The sequence below is a fragment of the Coenobita brevimanus genome, chromosome 8, assembly GCF_032717465.1.
Source record: "Coenobita brevimanus isolate Jiangsu-jjx chromosome 8, ASM3271746v2, whole genome shotgun sequence".
In the NCBI taxonomy this organism is placed as follows: domain Eukaryota; kingdom Metazoa; phylum Arthropoda; class Malacostraca; order Decapoda; family Coenobitidae; genus Coenobita; species Coenobita brevimanus.
This window is the reverse complement of record NC_136961.1, coordinates 41,521,158-41,541,432: the sequence shown is the minus strand read 5'-3', so window position 1 is coordinate 41,541,432 and position 20,275 is coordinate 41,521,158. Positions and strand designations below refer to the sequence as shown.

The following is a 20,275-nucleotide window of genomic DNA, read 5'->3' as shown; positions in this document are numbered from 1 at the left end:
GAAGCGTCCTAACAACTCCTCTTTAATTATTAATTTTCATATCGTTTGTATCGTTGATAAAGGCTTCAACATGCTTTCATATGTCAGCTCCGGTCACCTAACAATGGCAGTCCACACTGCATGATCCGTAGCAGCCTCTGTGTTTAGGCATCTGTCCCTGAGGTCACACTGTATGACCTTGTCCCAGGTCTTTTTTAGCAGCCCCTTGCAGCCCCATCCCCGACGTTCACACTTCTCACCATCGCACCTAATTGTCGTCTTCCGTCATTTCAGCATGCACATGACCCATTATTCTGTTGCATGTTTTATATATATATATATATATATATATATATATATATATATATATATATATATATATATATATATATACAGTAGAAGTCCTATTTTTTGGCATCTATGGGACCAGGCAAGTGTCGAAATATCAAAATTGCTGAATTATCAAAAACCCTACCCACTCAGTACCTTATATGTTTCGGTGAACATTATCATCACTACTCATATCATTACAAATTTGTTTCGAGAGAGTACTGTATACTGTTTGATACTGTACAATACTGTAATGAATATGAAAAATAAAGAAATTAGTGAACATACTGTATATAAATGTAATGATACAGTAGGCCTACAAGTTCACATGCACTTACCTAAACTTATAGTAGGTTCCTTATTTACATAGGTACAATAGAAGGGGTTGATTGGAGTCTGCTACTGCTGGAAGAAGTTCTCAGCAGTAGAGGGGACGAAAAAAATCGGAAAATCTGCCGAACGATCAGAGATTTTCGTAAATGGGACTATTTCTCAAAACTGCCAAAATGTCAGATTTGCCGGGGAATTGGATGCCGAAGAATTGGACTTTTACTGTATATATATATATATATATATACACACAGTAGTACATACAGTGGGCTCGCACAGTGCGTGAGTGGATGTGCAGTCCACAACCTCGCATACTGTGAATATATAATCTTATGGGAAAAATAATATGTGGGCAGGACCCCCTCAAACTTTGATATTTTTTAACCTTAGAGGTATAATAAAGGGAAAATTTTTAAGACATTTTTTTTTTTTTTTTAATGTGTCCGACTCTGGGCAAAAATAGCAAAAATAACAATAATATGTTCAGTCACATTAAAAACAGTAGACAACAGGGCTGATGGACTTAAAAAGCAGGAGTTCCGAGGCGTGGCAACACACTTCGAGTGCCCCTGCCGCCCCAGCTGCCACACCACGCAAATTTAACAATTGCCAGTGTTGTATTATTGCAGGCTTTCATGAAGGAATTTATGGCCTTTCGAATGTTATATTTCTTCCAGAATGCGGCAACAGTCATTATGTTTGGGGTTGCATGTATGCCTGGTGAAGCAGGTGAGTCAGGTAGGGCTGTGGAGGTGGAAGGGGAGGCAGCTGGTGAGTTAGGTGGGGCAGTGGAGGTGGAGGGGACAGCAGCGGGCGAGTCGAGGGAGGTGGTGAGGGGAGGATCCTCCATCTCCTTCTCGCTACTGCTCACGTTTTTGACAATTTCCTTCATTTCTTCTTGTTTGCCTGTTTCATTCCTCATCTTGTGGACGTATTTACAGTATAACAACTTGGCATTCATGAAATAATCATTATTCAAGTGAATCTAAATGTTATTATAGATACTGAGTATCTATTCTAACTTACTGTTGTTGTCGAAGTCGTTAGTGGCAAGATCTTACTGTAGACTCCTCTTAAGCACCTTCCCCACTAGTCTCTAAGCCATGATGGACGTGTTGTGCTGGGAAGGGGGGTCGCGTTGTCTGGGAAAATAGCGGTTTTGGGCCACTTCTTGCCTCTGCCTGGCTTATTGTGACTAAACTCGTGCATTCAAAGTTTTATGGTTATGATTTTTGGTCACTTGTGTACTATGCGATTCATGCGCTGTGATCACACTTACTGTGCGAGCCCACAGTATATATATATATATATATATATATATATATATATATACAGTATATAGTTTTGTTTCGTTTCGCGTTTCGTTTTGTTTTTAAAGGCTCCAACATGCTTGCATGCGTCGACCTTGGTCACCTAATGGCGGCTGTCCATGTTGCACGATCCATTGCAGCCTCCCTGTTCAGTCCCTTAACCCTGAGGTCACACTTAATGACCTCGTCCCATGTCTTTCTTGGTCTACCCCTGGTAACCCCACCCTCAGTATTAACACTTCTCACCTTCCTCACCAGTGAAGTCAGTGAATGTACAGCGAGGTTGGATGGTGAGGAATTGGAAAATGTGAGTACGTTTAAGTACTTGGGTAGTGTGATGAGTAAGGATGGAGGTTTGGAGAGTGAAGTGCTTGAAAGGGTACAGCAGGGAAGAAAGGTTGCTGGTTCTTTGAAAGCAATGATAAGAAACAGGGAAGTGAGCATGGAAGTGAAAAAGTTACTACATGACAGTATTGTGGTACCAACTCTAACGTATGGAAGTGAAGCTTGGACGTTGCTAGGGACACAAATCAAGAGTGAGAGCAGCGGAAATAAGTTATTTAAGAGGAGCCTGTGGAGTCACATGGAGAGACAGGCTGACGAATGAGGATATAAAGGAGCGTTGTGGTGTGGATGTGGATGTGATAGGAAGCGTTATGAGGAACACACTGAGGTGGCTTGGCCATGTGGAGAGGATGGAGGGTGAGAGACTGACGAAGAGAGTGTATGTGAGTGAGGTGGAGGGGGGAAGAGGGAGGGGGAGGCCGAGGATGAGATGGAGGGATGGGGTGGAGAGGTATATGAGAGAGGGGGGTGTGAGTTGGGAGCAGGGCAGTGAAATGGCGGAGGACAGGGCGACATGGAGGCGATTTGTTTGTGGCCACCCCGAACGGGATTGAGGCGTCTAGCAATAGATTGATAGATAGATAGACCTTCCTCACCCAATTATCATCCCCCATCTTTTCCACATGTCCAAACCAACCCAATCTACCTCTCCTCATCACAACACCAGTACACTCCAGTCCCATCCTAACTCTCAACTCTTCCATCGTGAACCCAGCCTCCCCAGACCTTGGACGCAGGGACGCACTACACATTCACCTAATCATTGTCATTTCTGTACCTCTGAGCTGGCGAATATCCTCCTCCTTCACTGCCCAGGTCTCACTGCCATACAGCATTACACTCCTAACACACGCTGCATACAAAGACCCCATAGCACGTAGGGAGAGTCCTCTCAGTGTCAGGAGAGGCAAGAGCTCCCTGAACTTCTTCCAACCAGTTCTCACCCTAGCCACAGAGCTAGCTCCAGCCCCACCTCCAGCACACAACATGTCTCCCAAATAACAAAACTGTTCCACACACTCAAGAGATTCCCAGCAAGCTCAATTCTTTGATGTCTGACAATCTCCACCTGCTCTCCCCGACACGCCGTACACATAATATCAGCATTATCTTGCAGTCTTGCTCTGATACCACTACATCTCATATGCACCCGTTTATCACAAGCACTGCACAAGATGGAATTACTTCCCACGCCCTTGTGGCAAACTGCACATGGCCACTCTCCCTCGTCTTTGACAGTACTGCCACCAACCTTAGATATCATCACTTTTGTTTTATCTGCATTTACCCTTAAGCCCTTGTGCCCCATACCATCTCTCCACCTCCTAAACCTTTCCTCCGCCTCCCTCTCGTTCTCTGCAATCAACACCAAATCATCAGCATACAACAACTCCCACGGGAGTCCGTTTCTAAAGTCTCGTGAATGGGCTTCAAGTACAGTACCATGAAAAATAACATGGGACTCAAAACTGACCCCTGATGCACACCAACATTCATGGAAAACCCATCACTCAAATCTCCATTCACTCTTACCTGGGTGTGAGCACCCACATACATAGCCATAACCACCCTAACCAGCCACTCCTCCAAGCCAAGCTTTCTCATTGCCCACTTCACCACCTCTCTAGGGACTCTGTCAAAGACCTTTTCCAAATCAACAAAAACAGTATAAAGATCCCTTCTCCTACCAATATATTTTTCTTGAAGCTGTCGAACAATGAATATGGCATCAGTGGTCCTCCTACCTGGCATAAACCCAAACTGAATCTCATCAATATTCACTCTTTCTCTAATCATACCTTCTAAAACTCTCTCCATTATCTTCATTATCTGATCTAAAAGCTTTATACCTCTATAATTTCCTCTTTCCAGGGCATCACCCTTCCCTTTATACACATTTACAATTACACTCTGCAGCCAATCATCTGGGACAACACTATCTATCTGTCTATTGCCAGACGCCTCAATCCCGTTTGGGGTGGCCACAAACAAATCGCCTCCAAGTCGTTCTGTCCCCCGTCATTTCACTGCTCTGCTCCCAACTCACACCCCCCTCTCTCATATACACACTCATAAATAATCCTATTCATCAGGTCAGTGACTAACTTCACCCCTGTATCGCCTGAGGCCTTCAACATTTCGGCAGTCAACCCAGACACACGTGCTGCCTTCCCCACCTTCATCCTACCTATTGCCTCACTCACAGTAGCAGCATCAATTAAAGGCCAAGGGCCCGGCACTGGATCTGCTGGCTCCAAACCTTCTCTGTCCCAGTCAAACTCTTCATTCAACAACCGGTTATAATGCTCTCTCCATGCATCTTTAATATCCTCACTGTTCACCACTACCCTTCCTTCATCATTCTTCACACACTGCTCACCTATAATATCCCGATTATCCCTCTTCACCTGACCCGCCGCCTTAAATATCATATTTTTGCTTTCCCCATGATTTAGGTTATCAAGTAAAAGTCTCTGTGAATCAGACTTTGCCCTGTATACCTCTCATCCAGCCCTACGCTTGGCAGCCATATATTCCTCCTTGCTACCACCCTTCATCTATTCACGGAAAAGCCTTCTTTTCTCCTTAACTTCTGCTTCTACACTCTCGTCCCACCACCAAGTTACTTTATGTCTTGGTGGTCCTCTTGTCCAACTGCATGTTACATCAGTAACTCTGAAGAGATTGTTCTTGAGGGCTCTGTACTGTTCATTAACGCCTTTGTCTACAGCTCCCTGTTCAGCCACCACTCTCCTCAACTCGCTATAGAAGGCATCCCATACTACTTGGTTTTTCAGCTTCCATATTTTCCTCCTAGGTACATAAGTCCTCTTTTTCATCACTTTCTTTAAGCACCATATCACAAATCAGTAGTTTATGCTGCTTCAAACACTCCTCACTTCCTATAACTTTAACATCCCTCACAAACCTCCTATCGGCCCTCCTAACCAGAAAATAATCTATGTGACTGCTATTTCCCCCAGACTCATACGTAATTAACCTACTGTCTCTTTTCCTAAAATATGTGTTGCACACAATCATGTCCGTTGCCTCCCCAAACTCGAGTATCCTTTCCCCTTCTGCATTCCTTATATCATACGCACATCCCACATGCAGTCCTTCATAACCTTGTGCTGCTTCACCTACATGACCATTTAAGTCCCCTCCCAAAACCACTATCTCCTCATCCCACATACCACCCACTACATGTATTAAATCATCCCAAAATCTATCTTTCTTTGCTTCATCCAATCCTGGCTGTGGAGCATATGCCGATATATACCCTGCCTGGGTAAACTCTTTTGCCTTTGTCTGTCAGCTTGTACCTTTCCTGCTTGCTGAAAGTTGCTCTCATTCAGCTAGTCCCAAAGAAGGGTGACCATTCCCAACGCTCTGACTATCGTCCAACTGCTTTAACGTCCTGTGTCTCAAAAGTTTGCAAGTCTATTCTTAACAGAAAAACTTTAAAGAATCTTTCCTGTCACAACTTTCATTCTGATCGTCAGTATGGGTTCCATAAGGGACACTCCACTGGCAACTTTCTCACCTACCTTTCAGACTCCTGGTCATCCTCCTTTTGGGACTTTGGCAATAGCTTTGCCATTGCACTTGACATATCAAAGGCTTTCGACCGAGTCTGGCATAAATCTTTAATTTCCAAACTGCTTTCTTACGGTTTCTATCCTTCTATCTGTGTCTTCATCTACAGCTTCCTTTCTAGTCGTTCTGTAGCGGCCGTTGTAGATGGCCATTGTTCTCCTAGATCCATCAACAGTGGTGTTCCTCAGGGCTCTGTCCTATCACCAACTCTCTTCCTTTTATTTATTAATGATCTTCTAAGCTGTACATCTAACCCTGTCTCACATACGCTGATGATTCCACCCTTCACTTTTCCATTCAGTTCCCACAACGTCTATCTCAGCAGTTACTCAACAAACAGGGGATGAGGATATGGCCCACCAAAAGTCTGACTTGGCTTGTATCTCTGATTGGGGTAAAAATAATCTTGTTGTTTTTAATGTATCAAAGACTCCAACAAAATCTTCCACAGGAGTACCCACTAATGTTAATAATATCCAGCTCAATCCCGCATCATCCTTGAACATGCTTGGGATTTCATTCACTCGAGACTTGTCTTGGAAAGATCATAATTATTACATCTTTTGTGAAATGCTTCCAGGAGATTAGTTGTGCTAAGCCGACTCCTTACCTTCTTTACCCCTGCACAGTTGTTGACTTTATACACGGGTTTTATTTGTCCCTATGTAGAGTACAACTGTCGAGTGGCAAGGCTCCCCACGTACTGCCCTTCTCAATAGGGTGGAGTCAAAGGCTTTTCGTTTCATTAACTCTCCTCCTCTCACTGGCTCCCTTCAACCTCTGTCTCTTCGCCACACTGTTGCCTCTTTATCTCTCTTCTGTCTCTACTTTCATGATCACTGCTCCTCTAAACTGTCTGCTTGCATCCCTCCACCTCTACGACGGGCGCGTAGCTCCCTACTAGCAACAGACTCTCAATCCTTTTCTGTCCAACTCTTTAATGCAAGAGTTAACCGTTACTCCCAGTCTTTCATTTATGCAACAGTTCAACTCTGGAACTGTCCCCCTCTGTCTGTATTTCCTACTTCCTATGATTTCAAGTCTTTCAGATGCTTTGTGTCCAGGCATTTCTAAATTAACAGATCTTGAATTTGGCTCTCTTTTGTTTTGTTTTTGAAGGAACGGTTTGTGGGCTCCTGGTCTTTGGTTCCTTTTTCCTTGCATAAAATAAAAAATAAAAATAAAAATTAATGACCTGAAAACAGTGCCAAAATTAGGAGGGTTACTGTACATACAATGGTGTATAGGTTGGGTGTTTTTTGGTTTTCATTTTTTTTCATGGTTTTCTTGGTGTTTCGCATTACATTGGATATTCCTATGTGTGTTTTGATGTCTAAATATGGCAGACTGAACTGAGAGCAGGGCCAAAATTTACATACAGTCATGTTTCGGTTGGGTGTTTTTTGGTTTTCAATGTTTTTTTTTTTTTTTATGGTTTTCTTGATGTTTAGCATTACTTTAGTTATTTGTATGTGCATTATGATGTCTAAATATGCAGATTGACCTGAAAACAGTGCCAAAATTAGGAGGGGTACTGTACTTACAGTGGTGTATAGGTAGGGTGTTTTTTGGTTTTCAGTGGCTTTTGTGCATGGATTTCTTGCTGTTGAAAATTATTTTGGATAATCCTAAGTACATTTTGATGTCAAAATATGGCAAAATGACCGGAAAACTGCCAAAATGAGTAGGGTACTGTACATTCAACAGTGTGTGTGTGTGTGTGTGTGTGTGTGTGTGTGTGTGTGTGTGTGTTTTTTTTTTTTTTTTTTTAGGTGGTTTTTCCTCATGGTTTTCTTGGTGTTTAGCATTACTTTGGATATTCCTATGTATGTTTTGATGTCTAAATATGCTTGAATGATTGGAAAACACTGCTGAATTAAGCATAGGTATTGTACAAATAGGTTAGGTATAGGTTAGAGATGGGTATATGTTGGGTCTAGGTATAGTAGGGGAATAGTGTTCATTATCCAGATGTTGCCACTACCCGGGCATGCCTTTGGCTCCATTATTTCCGGATAAATGAGGGATTGCTGTACAAGCATTTCCAATGCTATAAGAAGAAGTACAATGGCAAAAAACATAAATGTTTTATCCATCATGGATGAGATTTACAGTGAATATAAAGGCAGTAAGACATGGAAAATGATGAAGATTCTATGGAAAACTGCAGGTAAACAGTCGTGGCAGTAAGCAGGGTCTGACCACGAACAGAGATGGGAAGTTACTGAAGTTTTCTGTGGCATGGGTGGCTGCGTGGCAGCTGGGGGCAGGCACAATTCACAGAGAAAATGGGAAGACATTGGCATTCATTTTAAACCATATCCCATGAAAACTGAACAGTAAATAGATTTTTGGCAAATATTTTACTTCGATGATAAGAATATCATCATCGGGCCTACAGGAGTTTTCTGGATGATGAGAATATCGTCATCGGCATGCCAAAGTGTTAAGGCTTGCAGAAAGTAGGACACCACCACAAACACAACAGTGGAAGCTGCGATTGTTTTACCTCGGCCAAGCACGTCCACACGCGGAGAGATAAAGGCAGGAACTGATGTGCAGTATCGCATGGGGAGCATACGGCTTTGGCATGTCTCTACCCACGCTCGGCTGTGAGCACACAAGCAAAAAGCGGCACACTGATCTACGAGTGCAAGGGTTCATTTCATTCGCCTATGCAAACGTCACAATGTGGCAGAAACACTGGGACCCTGTACATCATGGGCATAAGGAGTGCCTGAGTAATCTGAACAGTGATATGACTTTGGCCATTTGGTAAGAAGGTGGATGGCCGTGTGTTTCCTGGAGTTCCTGACTAATCAGGGCGGCCGGGGAGCTTTGACCATTTAGTTGAGAGCCAGACAACCATTCTCTCTCAGCTTGTGGGTTACAGTCTGTATTACTTGTTAGCTGGTGGCAGTTTTCAAGTTCACTGGGCACCCACGGAACTTGGAAGCCAGACAGGCGTTCGTGCCCAGCTTGTGGATTACGATCTGTAATACTCATGTGCTGCCAGTATGTAACGTGTGATCAGGGGGGCTGGGGGACTTTGACCATTCAGTAGGGAGCCGGACAGCCACGTTTGCTCTGCTCGTGGGTTATGGTGTATTACCTGCACATGGACAGAGAGGTAGGTGAGCCGACCTGCCACCAGTCCCGAAAGTTTTATGTCCGGGTACGGATAAATAAATCCGTATACAGACCTGATAGAGCCAAAGCCTAATGTCCATATACGGAGCATGACCGGATACAGAGTGTCTGGATAATTGAATATTCATATATATATATATATATATATATATATATATATTTATATACAGTGGAATCTCAAATTTTGACAGTTTAGAATTCGATGAATCAAATTTCGATACATTTTGGAGTGGTCTACCTACCTTACTTTTCTATGCAAAGTCGCGTATTTTGATGCTTTCAGGGCCAGACTCAAACCAAAACAAGCAAAGATATTTTTTATGCAAACCAAAATGCTAGAAGTGAAGGAAAATTATAAGAAAAAGTATGAACCTAACCTAAAATGGTATGTGACATGTGCTTTCAGGGCCAGACTCCAACCAAAACAAGCAAAGATAATATTTTTGATGTGAACCAAAATGCTAGAAGTGAAGGAAATTTATAAGAAAAAGTATGAGCCTAATCTAATATCATATGTGACATGTGTCAAGAGGAGAATGAAAATCAACATCATTTATTCAAACAGTATATGAAGCATACGATGATATGGTTCCGAGACAATTCACCGTCAAGTCAATTCGCCCGTCAGATAATTCCCTGTCAAAACATGGACGATTTCCCGTCAGGACAATTCGCACCCTGCACAATTCCCCGTTATTCTATAAATATACTTATTATTAACAAATCAATACTTTAAAAACTCAAAGATATAATGAGAAATTAAAGGAAGAGAATCAATAGTAGAAATACTAAAACAACGTGAATTACAGGTGGTAGCAAATACAGTAGGCAAAATACTGAAACGAAGAGAAGTACGGTAATTATGAATGTAAGGAGCAACATAGAAATGAACAATAGAGACTTAGAAAAAAAATAGTCATGTTGTTTAAGGACAAGAGCTCCCGGATGAGAGTAGGCACCAACAACAAGCCATGTGCAAGGCGATGCTCTGTTGTCAGCGGCCATCTTGTGACTGTCCTGCCAGCAGTCAGCCCTCTACAGCCAAGTGCAGCACTTTCGGCCTGAACCTTCCACATGTGGACATGCATTTCTGCAATTCAGTTGTATGTATTTTCTTTGTACTTTCATTGCAACTTACCTGTTTCAAGATGGCAGGCAAGTGTGGTTCTTTGGGTAGCAGTGATAATGGACGAGAGCAGCCTGGCACCTCTAAATCTTTGCAGCCAAAGGAGAAATGGCAGTACAGGAAAGGGCAGAAATACACCAAGTATACACTTGCTGACAGTATGGCAATACATTGCAGAACTACAGTTACTTAACCACAATTATAGTTCATAAAGTTTACAGGGGGTGTGGGCAAAAAATCATGATTTTAGGTAGTTTGGTTAAGAGGCCCCGGACCCAAACTAATTTTTCCTATAAGAAGTTCAGTTTAAATTTCGATTATTTGAATTTCGCAGTGATTTTTAGGTACATATGTCCATCGAAATTTGAAATTCCACTGTATATATAGATAGATAGATAGATAGATGGATAGATATAGATAGATAGATAGATATAGATATATACACAATAATCCCTCATTTATCTAGGCATTTTAGAGCCAAAGGCATGTGCAGGTAGTGGCAACATCCAGATAATGAACACTATTCCTCTATTATACCCAGACCCTACCTATACCCAACCACCAACCTATACCTAACCTATTTGTACAGTACCTATGCTTAATTTGGCGGTGTTTTCCAGTCCTTCAGGCATATTTTGACATCAAAACACGCATAGGAATATCCAAAGTAATGCTAAACACCAGGAAAACCATGCAGAAAAACCACTGAAAACAAAAAAACACCCTACCCCAACATTATTGTATGTACAGTACCCCTCCTTAGTTTTACAGTGTTTTCCAGTCATTCTGCCTTATTGTGACATCAAAACATACATAGGATTATCCAAAATCATTTTCAGCACCAAGAAAACCAATTAAAAAAAAAAAAAAATTGAAAACCCAAAACATCCTTCCTATACTCTACTGTATATACAGTACCCTTCCTCTTTTTGGCGCTGTTTTCAGGTCATTCTGCCACATTTTGACATCAAAACATGCATGGGAAAATCCTAAATAAATTTTTACACTAAGGAAACTAAGAAAGAAACCTAAAGTTATCTGCCAAAAAACATTTGGTTGGGGTACTTAACACTGAGTGCACCACAGACGGGCTTGATATCCTGCACACCTCCAGCAGGTGTAGAGTTGTCCCATGTGGTCTAGTGGCAAACATTCGTGCCTAGCAAATGTAGAAGAACTCTTCCTCCTCCTCCTCCTCCTTGACCTGCTGGAGCTGGGCGATGACTGGTGATGTGCGGTGCGGTGATGGTGGCCTACCCCCCTCGGGAGACTTCGAAAACAGCCACAAGCTTGAGTCCAACGGAGACTCAACGACTGTCAACGTGCTCAGTTGCGGCTCCAATGGTGAGGGCGGGAAACAAACTGGTGATGGTGATGGTGGTGAGAATGGGCTGGCACTCATGAGGGTCACAGGCTTGAAGAAGGAGTTGATCCTGGTCTGACGACAGGACTGACAATTCTGCTGGAGGATGGCAGCATCCCAGACTGCCCTCAGCTTCATCGCCAGGCTGAGCGGCACCAATTCCCTGTCACAGTGTGGGTGCTCGGCATACTCCAGCATCCCCTCCAGGTAACCACGGAAGACACCGAGGCGAGGGAGCGAAGGAGTTGCAGAGGGCTGCGAGTCAGGGTCCTCATCCTCATCCTTGTTGTTCTCGCTGGCAGCAGTGGTGATCTCCTCATCAGACGTGGTCTAATAACCAGGATTGCCGCCGTCGTCTTCCAGGTAATCCCTCACATTGTCGACATCCACCTGCTCTCATGCTGTTGTAAGGCGGCTGTGGAAATCATCCACATCAAACCCCTCAAAGTCGTGCTCGGCTTTGATTCCCTGGAGGAGACAAGACCAACCTCTTTCGAGGGTTTTCACAGAGACTTCCTTCCATGCATTCACCCAGTTGAACACTGCAGACTTCAGGTCATAATGCCCAAGATTCTGCAAGGTATGCTTCCCACGTGTGTCCTCGCTTGCATCCTCGTCCTTCAGCACCACTATCACCTTGTTCAGGAACCTCTGGTGATACAGTCTCTTTACAGCCATGATAACACCCTGGTCCATTGGTTGAATCAGCAGTTGTATTAGGTGACAGAAACATGTACCTAATTTGCCCGTCATATGCAACCAAATCCTTCTCAGACGGATGCACAGGGACATTGTCCAGGAGCAGGAGTGCCTTCACCTGGTAATGAGCGATACCAAGGACCTTCATTTGATAACAGATAACCTCCTTAACTGTTTGTGGAACCAATCTCTGAAGATCTGAGCAGTAAACCAGGCCTTCACAGAGTGGTACCACACAACAGGCAGGCTATCCATCAACCCACAGAGACAGCGTGGTTGTTTTGCATGCCCAGCAACAACGGGTTTGAGGTGGTGCGTCCCATTAGCATTGGCACAGCACAAAACAGAGACATGTTGTTTGGACAACTTCTGACCAGGCACAGTCTTCTCCCTTTCCTCAGCCATGGTGTTGGTAGACAAGGAGTGATAGAACAGACCAGTTTCATCTGCGTTATAGACTTGACCATGGGCAAGGCCCACGTCCTTGATCAGGCGCTGCACTTTCTGACAAAAAGGGTCTACTTCCTCCACTGCTGCTTCGAAGGCCTCACCATGTGCTTTACAGCCAGTAAGTCCATGATGAAGGTTTAAGGAAAACAGCAGTCCCTTGGACACCTTGAAGTCGCTCACGTTGTGCAGGTGTGCAAACTTCTCGGTAGCAGCCTTCGTCATGGTTCCACGCACTAGCACACCAGCACCACATTGCTGGCGAAACCGCAACAATGTTAATCGACTAGTAATGGCGTGCCGAGCTTGGGCCATTACCTTCCTGCTGCCCCTACGTGTGCATGTGCCTAAGTCCTGTCTGTATTGCTTAAACTTGTCACATGACTTCTTGATATCAAACAATGTTGAATGGGGTAGATCATATTCACGAAGTTTATATCCTGTGGTCCAGCCTGCGTCAACCTTGCCCGATATCTCAGGTTTCTTCCCCAGAGTCAGAACCTTCCTCTTTTGCTTCTCAGGTGGTGATGGGGCCATCACCACACACACAAGAATGCAGCAGAGGAGGACCACAACCTGATGAAAGTAGGGGACCACCACAAAAGCAATCGCATTCACAGCCATTCTTGCAAGCGAGCCACTCAGGCGAAACAAAGGTGGGAAATGAGGTGCGGGCTTGTTGGCCAGCAAACAGTACAGCGCTGCCATATCACACCTCACAGTTGCATCCAAGCACAGACAAAGGAAAACACGGCAAACTGACGTCTGCATATAAGGTTCACTTCCGTTTGCTCAGGCAAGAGTTAGCACGTGACGGCAACTGTGAATGACCAGTACATCACCACCTCAGGCAGTTTATGAGTAATGTGGCCAGCCATGTGACTCTGACTGTTCGGTAGGGAAGCGGACAGGTGTGTGTGGTGGGGGATTTCGCACTAATCCCAGAGGTCGGGGGACTCCCGCCATTCGGTGCAGAGGCGGACGGACGCTTTTACCGGACATTTACTCGTGGCTTGTGGTGTGTGTTACAAGGCACCATGAACCTCCAGCCAGGAAGAGCGCTTGTCCTGTCATTTCAAAACTAACCATAGGATTTTCCCAAAAATACGCTCAGTGTGTTTCTCAGACAAAATTACATACGTGATCATATCCTAACCTAACCTAACCAAACCAAACCAAACCAAACCAAACCTATCCTGTTAGGGCTGCTTGGCTGAAGTGGCTGGCTGTGGTATGGAAACGAATACCCATAACGAATGGAAGTTTACTGTTCATTACATACAGTACACACATCCTATACTATCATACGCAGTTATACAGATATGATATTATAATCATATCATGGAAAGGAATGTGTGTGTGTGTGTGTGTGTGTGTGTCTCCTGGTGACCAGGCGGCATTGGACATTTGGTAGAGAGGCGGATGGCCTCTGTCACTGAACATGTACTCATGGCTTGTGTGTGTTCGATGGTGGTAGCAGTTGAGAAAGACTTAGCCCGGTGCCCGGGCGACTTTGGATGTTTGTCAGAGAGGCAAACGGCTGCTGTCACTGATCATGAACTCGTGGCTTGTGATCTGTGTTCTTATGGTGGTGGCAGCTGAGAAAGGCTCAGCCCAATGGCTGTGCGACATTGGACATTTGGTGGGGATGTGTATGGATGTTTTGACACCGCTTGTGGGTTACAGTTGTATTACTCGGGTGCTGGAGGTTTGTTGGCAATGATCGGATGAGTGCAGGGCTTTGACCATTCATTACAGGGGCAGGCGGATATTTTAGTTCTGGTTGTGGGTTACAGACTACTTCCCACCCACGGCTGAAGCCCAGTGGCCATGACATCGAATGTTTGGACATGTCGGCTGGCTGGCTGAAGTTCTTGGGGACTTTTATGTTCAGATAATAGCAAGTAAATTTGGATAATGGTTTAATGGAGCCAAGGTCTAGTGTCCAGATAATGAACTCGTCTGGATACTGCATGTCCAGATAAATGAGGAACCACTGCAGTTGGTATAGAAATGTGTACTGTAGATAGTATACCAATATAGTGTGATGATATGGGACCACATACCAAGGTTAATTTGGCAGCTGAAGAGTTAAAAATTGAGTGCCAGGGTGTGTGAGGCCTCTAAATAACATCAAGCAGTTGACTGTTACTGTACTCATATTCTTTGTGCTGTGTCCCTTAAGTACTTGTTCCACTTGAATGCTTATTTTATTTCACAGGAAGGATGATGGAATGCAGGTTCCATTTGACAAGGAGAGCTCCAGCATCATAAAGCTCAACAATGCCACTATACTATACCTGAGGGAAGTTAGCCGCTACCTTGCACTGGTCTGTATATTGAGGGAAGACAATTTTGATAGACAAGGTAAGTGGCATTATCTTTAAGGTTCATCTGTGACAAGTTATACATGGTCAAGATGAACGTTTCATATTTTTAATTTTTTTTTCGTAGTTGACAGGCCCCATATTGTATAAAGTATCCCCGACTGGATGTTATTATTGTCTGTGATGTTGTTATGAATACTGGGTCATGTAGCTGTGACATTGAAGGACTTGCTATCAAGATCTTGTTGAAGGACGGTCAGTATCATGGCACATGAGGTACACAAGACAGTTATGTGTGGTGTGGTCTGTGTGTGACACTGTTTCAGTGGAAACAGTGTGCTTTGTATGTTTTGTTTTGATACTAGCTTAGAGAAAAGTTATGAACTGCAATACAGCATAAAGATGTATCTGCTTGAGTTATTGAAATGCATTAGCATTCCCTATACAATGTTTTGAATGTTATCATGTTTACACTTTATAGATTTAGAAGGGAGAGGGAAGCTGGACAGTTTTGAGAGGCAATGAGGGTGTTTGATGGCAGTTTCTTACAGGCTTCATAGGAGGGATTTTGGCAAGTGAGGTTTGATAACTGATTATGGACAGTAAGTTAAGGTAGATACCCTTTAAAAATTTTGCATGGCTTTTCTCAGAGAAAAGTACACTAGATTTATTGTATTAATTTAGTGAGTGAAACTACTATGGAGTTGCTGTGATTTTATAAAACTTAATCATTATTAAAGCTAAAATATTCAAGTATCTTCGCCTTTCTTGTCTAGCATAGAGATGATTGGTCCTCTGCCAAATAAAATATATATTAGTTTATTCCCTTATACTTAGAGAACTCTCAGGAGGTCATTAAACCAATCAGATTGAAGTGGAAAGGATCACATTATACTGAAGGGATTTGGTTGTAGTTTCTGTTTTTACAAATGCTGAACAGTATTTCATTAATGCTGGTATAAATATGATAAAAATAATATTGAGTACAACTGGTATTATGTACTTTAATTAAATTCTGATTTGCAGGTCTGATAGACTACAACTTCCTTTGCTTCCGCAATGCAATTCAGGAAGTATTTGACGTCCGCACCAGCCAGTTACAGCAGCTGACCAACAGCGCTTCCTCTCCCCACCTCCAGACTAATGGACCGACCTCCTAGTAAACCCTCACCATCCTAGCGCACCCTGACATCCCTAGCACATTATGCTCCATTAGAACTAGCCACACCACACCCACCCTGCTCTCCTGCCCTCATATCTCTTCTTGTAGTACACCTTGACTTACATTTTCATACATTTTTATCCTTTTACACACACACACACACACACACACACACACACACACACACACACACACACACACACACACACAGAGTACACATTTGGTTCCACTACTCTCTTTCCTTAGTACGCTGTCTCCATTTCACTCCCTATCTAATAGTTAAGTTGTTGACAATATTCTCAATATCTTTTACAGTCAGCATTCCCTGTTACAGTCCTCTCTTTTACAGAAGTATTTCCTCACTGCACTTCTTATCTTCCTTGATTTTTTAAAGTGAACTTTCGATATACTGTTTGGTACCATAAAATATGGAATATGCAAGGGGTTCTGCAGAATATATGCTGTTTACATAAAATATAAGAAAGAGTGTTAATACATTCTCATTTTTATTTTATTTAATCAAGAAAACATTTTTTCATGAATTCAATTTTTTAATACTTTCTGGACCCAGGGTGAGAGCCTTTATCCGAGCTGTTGTTGGCTTTTTTCATTTGAAGCATATTTTAAAATGAAAGTAACGTATGTTTAGATTTTTATGTATTATGCATCATAGGATCCAAAAAACCATGGAGTCTGTTGTCAGTGTAGTCATTATCCATCCTTCCATCCATCATCCAATCCTATGTTTCCCCATGAGGAGCATAGGAGCCCGGGGCTAGGGAAGTTGGTCCTGACATTTAAGATAAGAGTGACCAGCCGCACTCATCCCTGATTGGCATTACTTGAGCAATAAACCCCAACCATCTTTTGGATGTAAACCTGCACCGGCTCAGTCCGATTGGAGCGCCATAATTACTTATTAAACCACCAGGTGTCATAATTTGGCTAATAAGATTACCAACTAGCATAGTAAATTATTTCCTGGTGTATAGGAAATCATTTCGGCTGTCACTCAGTGTACGGTCACCCATAGGCAGGAGGAGGAGGAAAGAATGCAGGAAAGGAAAATAAAGGCATGATAGTGAGCATAAGTAAGTGGATGAAAGATTGTATAACTTTTCTTTTTCTTCTTTCATTGAAGATGGCTCTGCACCGAGTGACAACCCCAAATGGTTCCTCGTAAGCCAAGAAATCATTTATTGTGTGTGATAACCACATAAAGTGGTGGGTGGTGGTGACCATCATCCACTCACTTGATGTAGTGCTGCCTACTTCTTCCTTAGCCTTTATCTTCTTTTTCTGTGTCTGTCCTCTCTTCCTATTTCTCCCATCTTTCCTGTCACTTCTTATTGCTTTTCTTTCCTTTACAGGTTGCTTTACATTGAGTGACAAGCCAAATGGTTTCCTGTAAGCCAAGAAGCCATTTACAACACTGGGTGGTAACCATATAACCAAACCATACATGCTCCCTGCGTGTCAACAAGTGGGTTGGTGGAGGGTTAGTGCCCCTCCCCGTAAAACAAATAACTCAAAGTCAAATGGCCACTCCTTACGGGATTATGGCGTCTGGCAATGAATGGATAGATAACCACATACAGTAACCAAAAAAATGGACGTATTGTGGTCTTGTGGGTTAAGGTCCTCCAACCAGATGTGACCCATAAGGATTTAAGTTTTAGGAAAATTTGAGTTTATTGTTCATATAATGCCACTAAGGGTAGGTGGCTGATCACACACCTTGTTTGTCTGGACTAAGAAACCTAACCTTAAGCATCTATGCTTTTGATTGAGTGATGGGGGATGAATGGTATAAGTAATATACCACTGATCAAAACTGTAGAGTGTTGTGCAGGACTAGTTTGATGATTTCTGATGTAGTACTCTTTGGTAGCTACAGTTGCAGATATTTGAGGAAAGTTGGGATGTGTACTGTGGCAAAATAACAGCAATTTATGGAAGTAATGTACTGTGTTCTTTCAGTTGGTATAATGTAAGCATTATACAACATATTGCTAGGTGATGTCAAAGACAGCTTGTCGTGATGGAGTGCATTATACTGTATATGAAGTTCCACCCAGTGTGATATATGATATCAAACTCAGAATTAAGTGCATATTTAGGATTGTTAGTTGGTACAGAAACTACGTTGTATTTTTTTTTTTTTTTTTTTTTTTTTACCCACTTCAGATGATTTCATATATTCATGGTAGGTATTCCCAGAGTGGAAGGAATTAGAAGCAAAATGGAATACCTTTCCTACAATGGCAGTTTTTATTTGATTTTAACTCCCCTCAAGGTATGATATTCAACTAAAACTAACTTATGACTTCCTAATTAAAAACAGCATTCTCCTCCTTCACCATTATCTTGAAAATTTGTATGCTTGTGATCCACTTCGTTCATGGAGCATGGCAGATTTGTAGGTTGCCTGTGAGAGTAAATAGCACATTGGACATTACTGTTGATGCCATGCCATTCACTGTAGAAACACCTTGAGCAGTATGTGGAACCGTTATCACCTTTGACAATGAGGACCATAGCTTGTAAATATGAACTAAATAAAATGCATAAGATAGGAAATGTTCTTGCCAACAGTATATGACACTGACATAAAAGCAGAGTTAACTGTGTGGGATAGGAGCAGTGGGCATTTTGCAGTATCCATCATCTGTGATGTCAGTTTGTTTCAAGCTCAGCATGCACCAATACTTTTATGATCAACTGTACATATTGGACCATTTCTTCTCTTGTACATAATTTCCTGTAGAAGACAACACTTCATTCAGAGCACAGATAAATAGGTAAACAAGCCAGAGAATGTTTCTAATGATAATGTGGTGCAGTCATTGTTTGATCTTAGTTTTTTCTGAGTAATTGGCTTATCAGATAGAGTCAGGATTCCGAGGGCTTGAATGATGAGTGAATGGAAACATGGTCCACTGAATTGGGCAAACTTGGGCTGTATGGATGTTGCTACTGCTCACCCTGCCCTAGGGTGGGAAGGAGGTCCAGATGATGATGATGGTAGTGATGATAGTTTATACAACATTGAGAAAGTTTTTATCATCTCATGATGATTCCTTGCTAAAGTCCTTTGTAAAATCAGAATTTGCATGTGATGATAAATTAGCAAAGCACTGATATTTTTTTTCCTACCATGCATGAAAATATGTGTGTGGTGTGGTGGGCTACCTGTTGGTGACTGGTATAGCTGTAGTCTTTGTTTTCACTTGATGGAACTTAGCCACTTTCACAGCTGGAGTACTACATCATAACTGCATGAAATCTGTTGAGCCATAGGTAGAGGTAAGAATGATTCTCCTTGGTTACTAGTCAGATTGACCCTTCAGTCTGACTACACTTTCCATCAACTGAGCTGGAAGGGGTTGGAGATTCTTGCAGATTAGAATAATTGCACTGAAGCTTGGCAGACACTGCCAGATGCTACCAGTACACAAAATATCAAGCTGATTGACAATCATAAGGATCTGGCAAACATTCTTAGCATCAACTGATCCAAAATATTACATTTTATTTTATTGCTGAACTGTGTCCAGTGGTCCAGAAAGTGTTCGTTCTTAAGCATGAACAATAAAGTATTAGCTAAAAGGCTCTCACCATCCACTGTTTCAATGTAGTGCTGCTCTCAGGTGACTGCCCTTTCCTCTCCTCTTCCTTCTTTCCATCCATCCTCTTCTTTTTTTCCTTCATTTTTTCCTCTTCCTTATGCCTACAGGTGACTCAACACTCCCTCTTGTCTTTGTTTCCTTCCTTCTTTCCTCTTCTTTCTGCCAATGGTTGACTGTACACTGAGTGACAAGCCAAATGGTTTCCTGTACACCAGGAAGCCATTTACTACACTGAGTGGTAACCATATAATCAAATGATGGTGCCTGGTGGTTTAGTGGGTATTTAAGGTGCTCCAATTGGATTGAGCCTGTGCAGGTTTATATCCAAAGGGTGGTTGGGGTTTAGTGCTCATGTAATGCCACTCAGGGATGAGTGAGGCTGGTCACTTCCATCTTAAATGTCAGGACCAACTTGCCTAGCTCTGGGCTCCTGCGCTTCTCATGGGGCAACACGGTGTTAGATTATGATGATGATGAT

General features: G+C 42.7%; 1 protein-coding gene and 1 long non-coding RNA gene across 2 annotated transcripts in view; both read left to right on the top strand.

Annotated features, from left to right (window-relative positions):
* RagC-D (Ras-related GTP binding C/D) overlaps positions 1–16,279 on the top strand; it is a 70,029-nt gene extending 53,750 nt beyond the window's left edge. Inside the window, exons 7-8 of the mRNA XM_080276929.1 lie at positions 14,901–15,046; positions 16,033–16,279. Of these exons, the coding sequence (XP_080133055.1) occupies positions 14,901–15,046; positions 16,033–16,166 (280 nt within the window). The 3' untranslated portion in view covers positions 16,167–16,279. The remainder of the gene's footprint in view (positions 1–14,900; positions 15,047–16,032) is intronic.
* Positions 16,280–17,214: 935 nt separating this feature from the next.
* LOC145408171 (uncharacterized) lies at positions 17,215–19,306 on the top strand. The gene is made up of 2 exons (XR_013898886.1): positions 17,215–18,587; positions 18,785–19,306. It is a non-coding gene; the product is annotated as an uncharacterized LOC145408171 (long non-coding RNA).
* Positions 19,307–20,275: the final 969 nt, after the last annotated feature.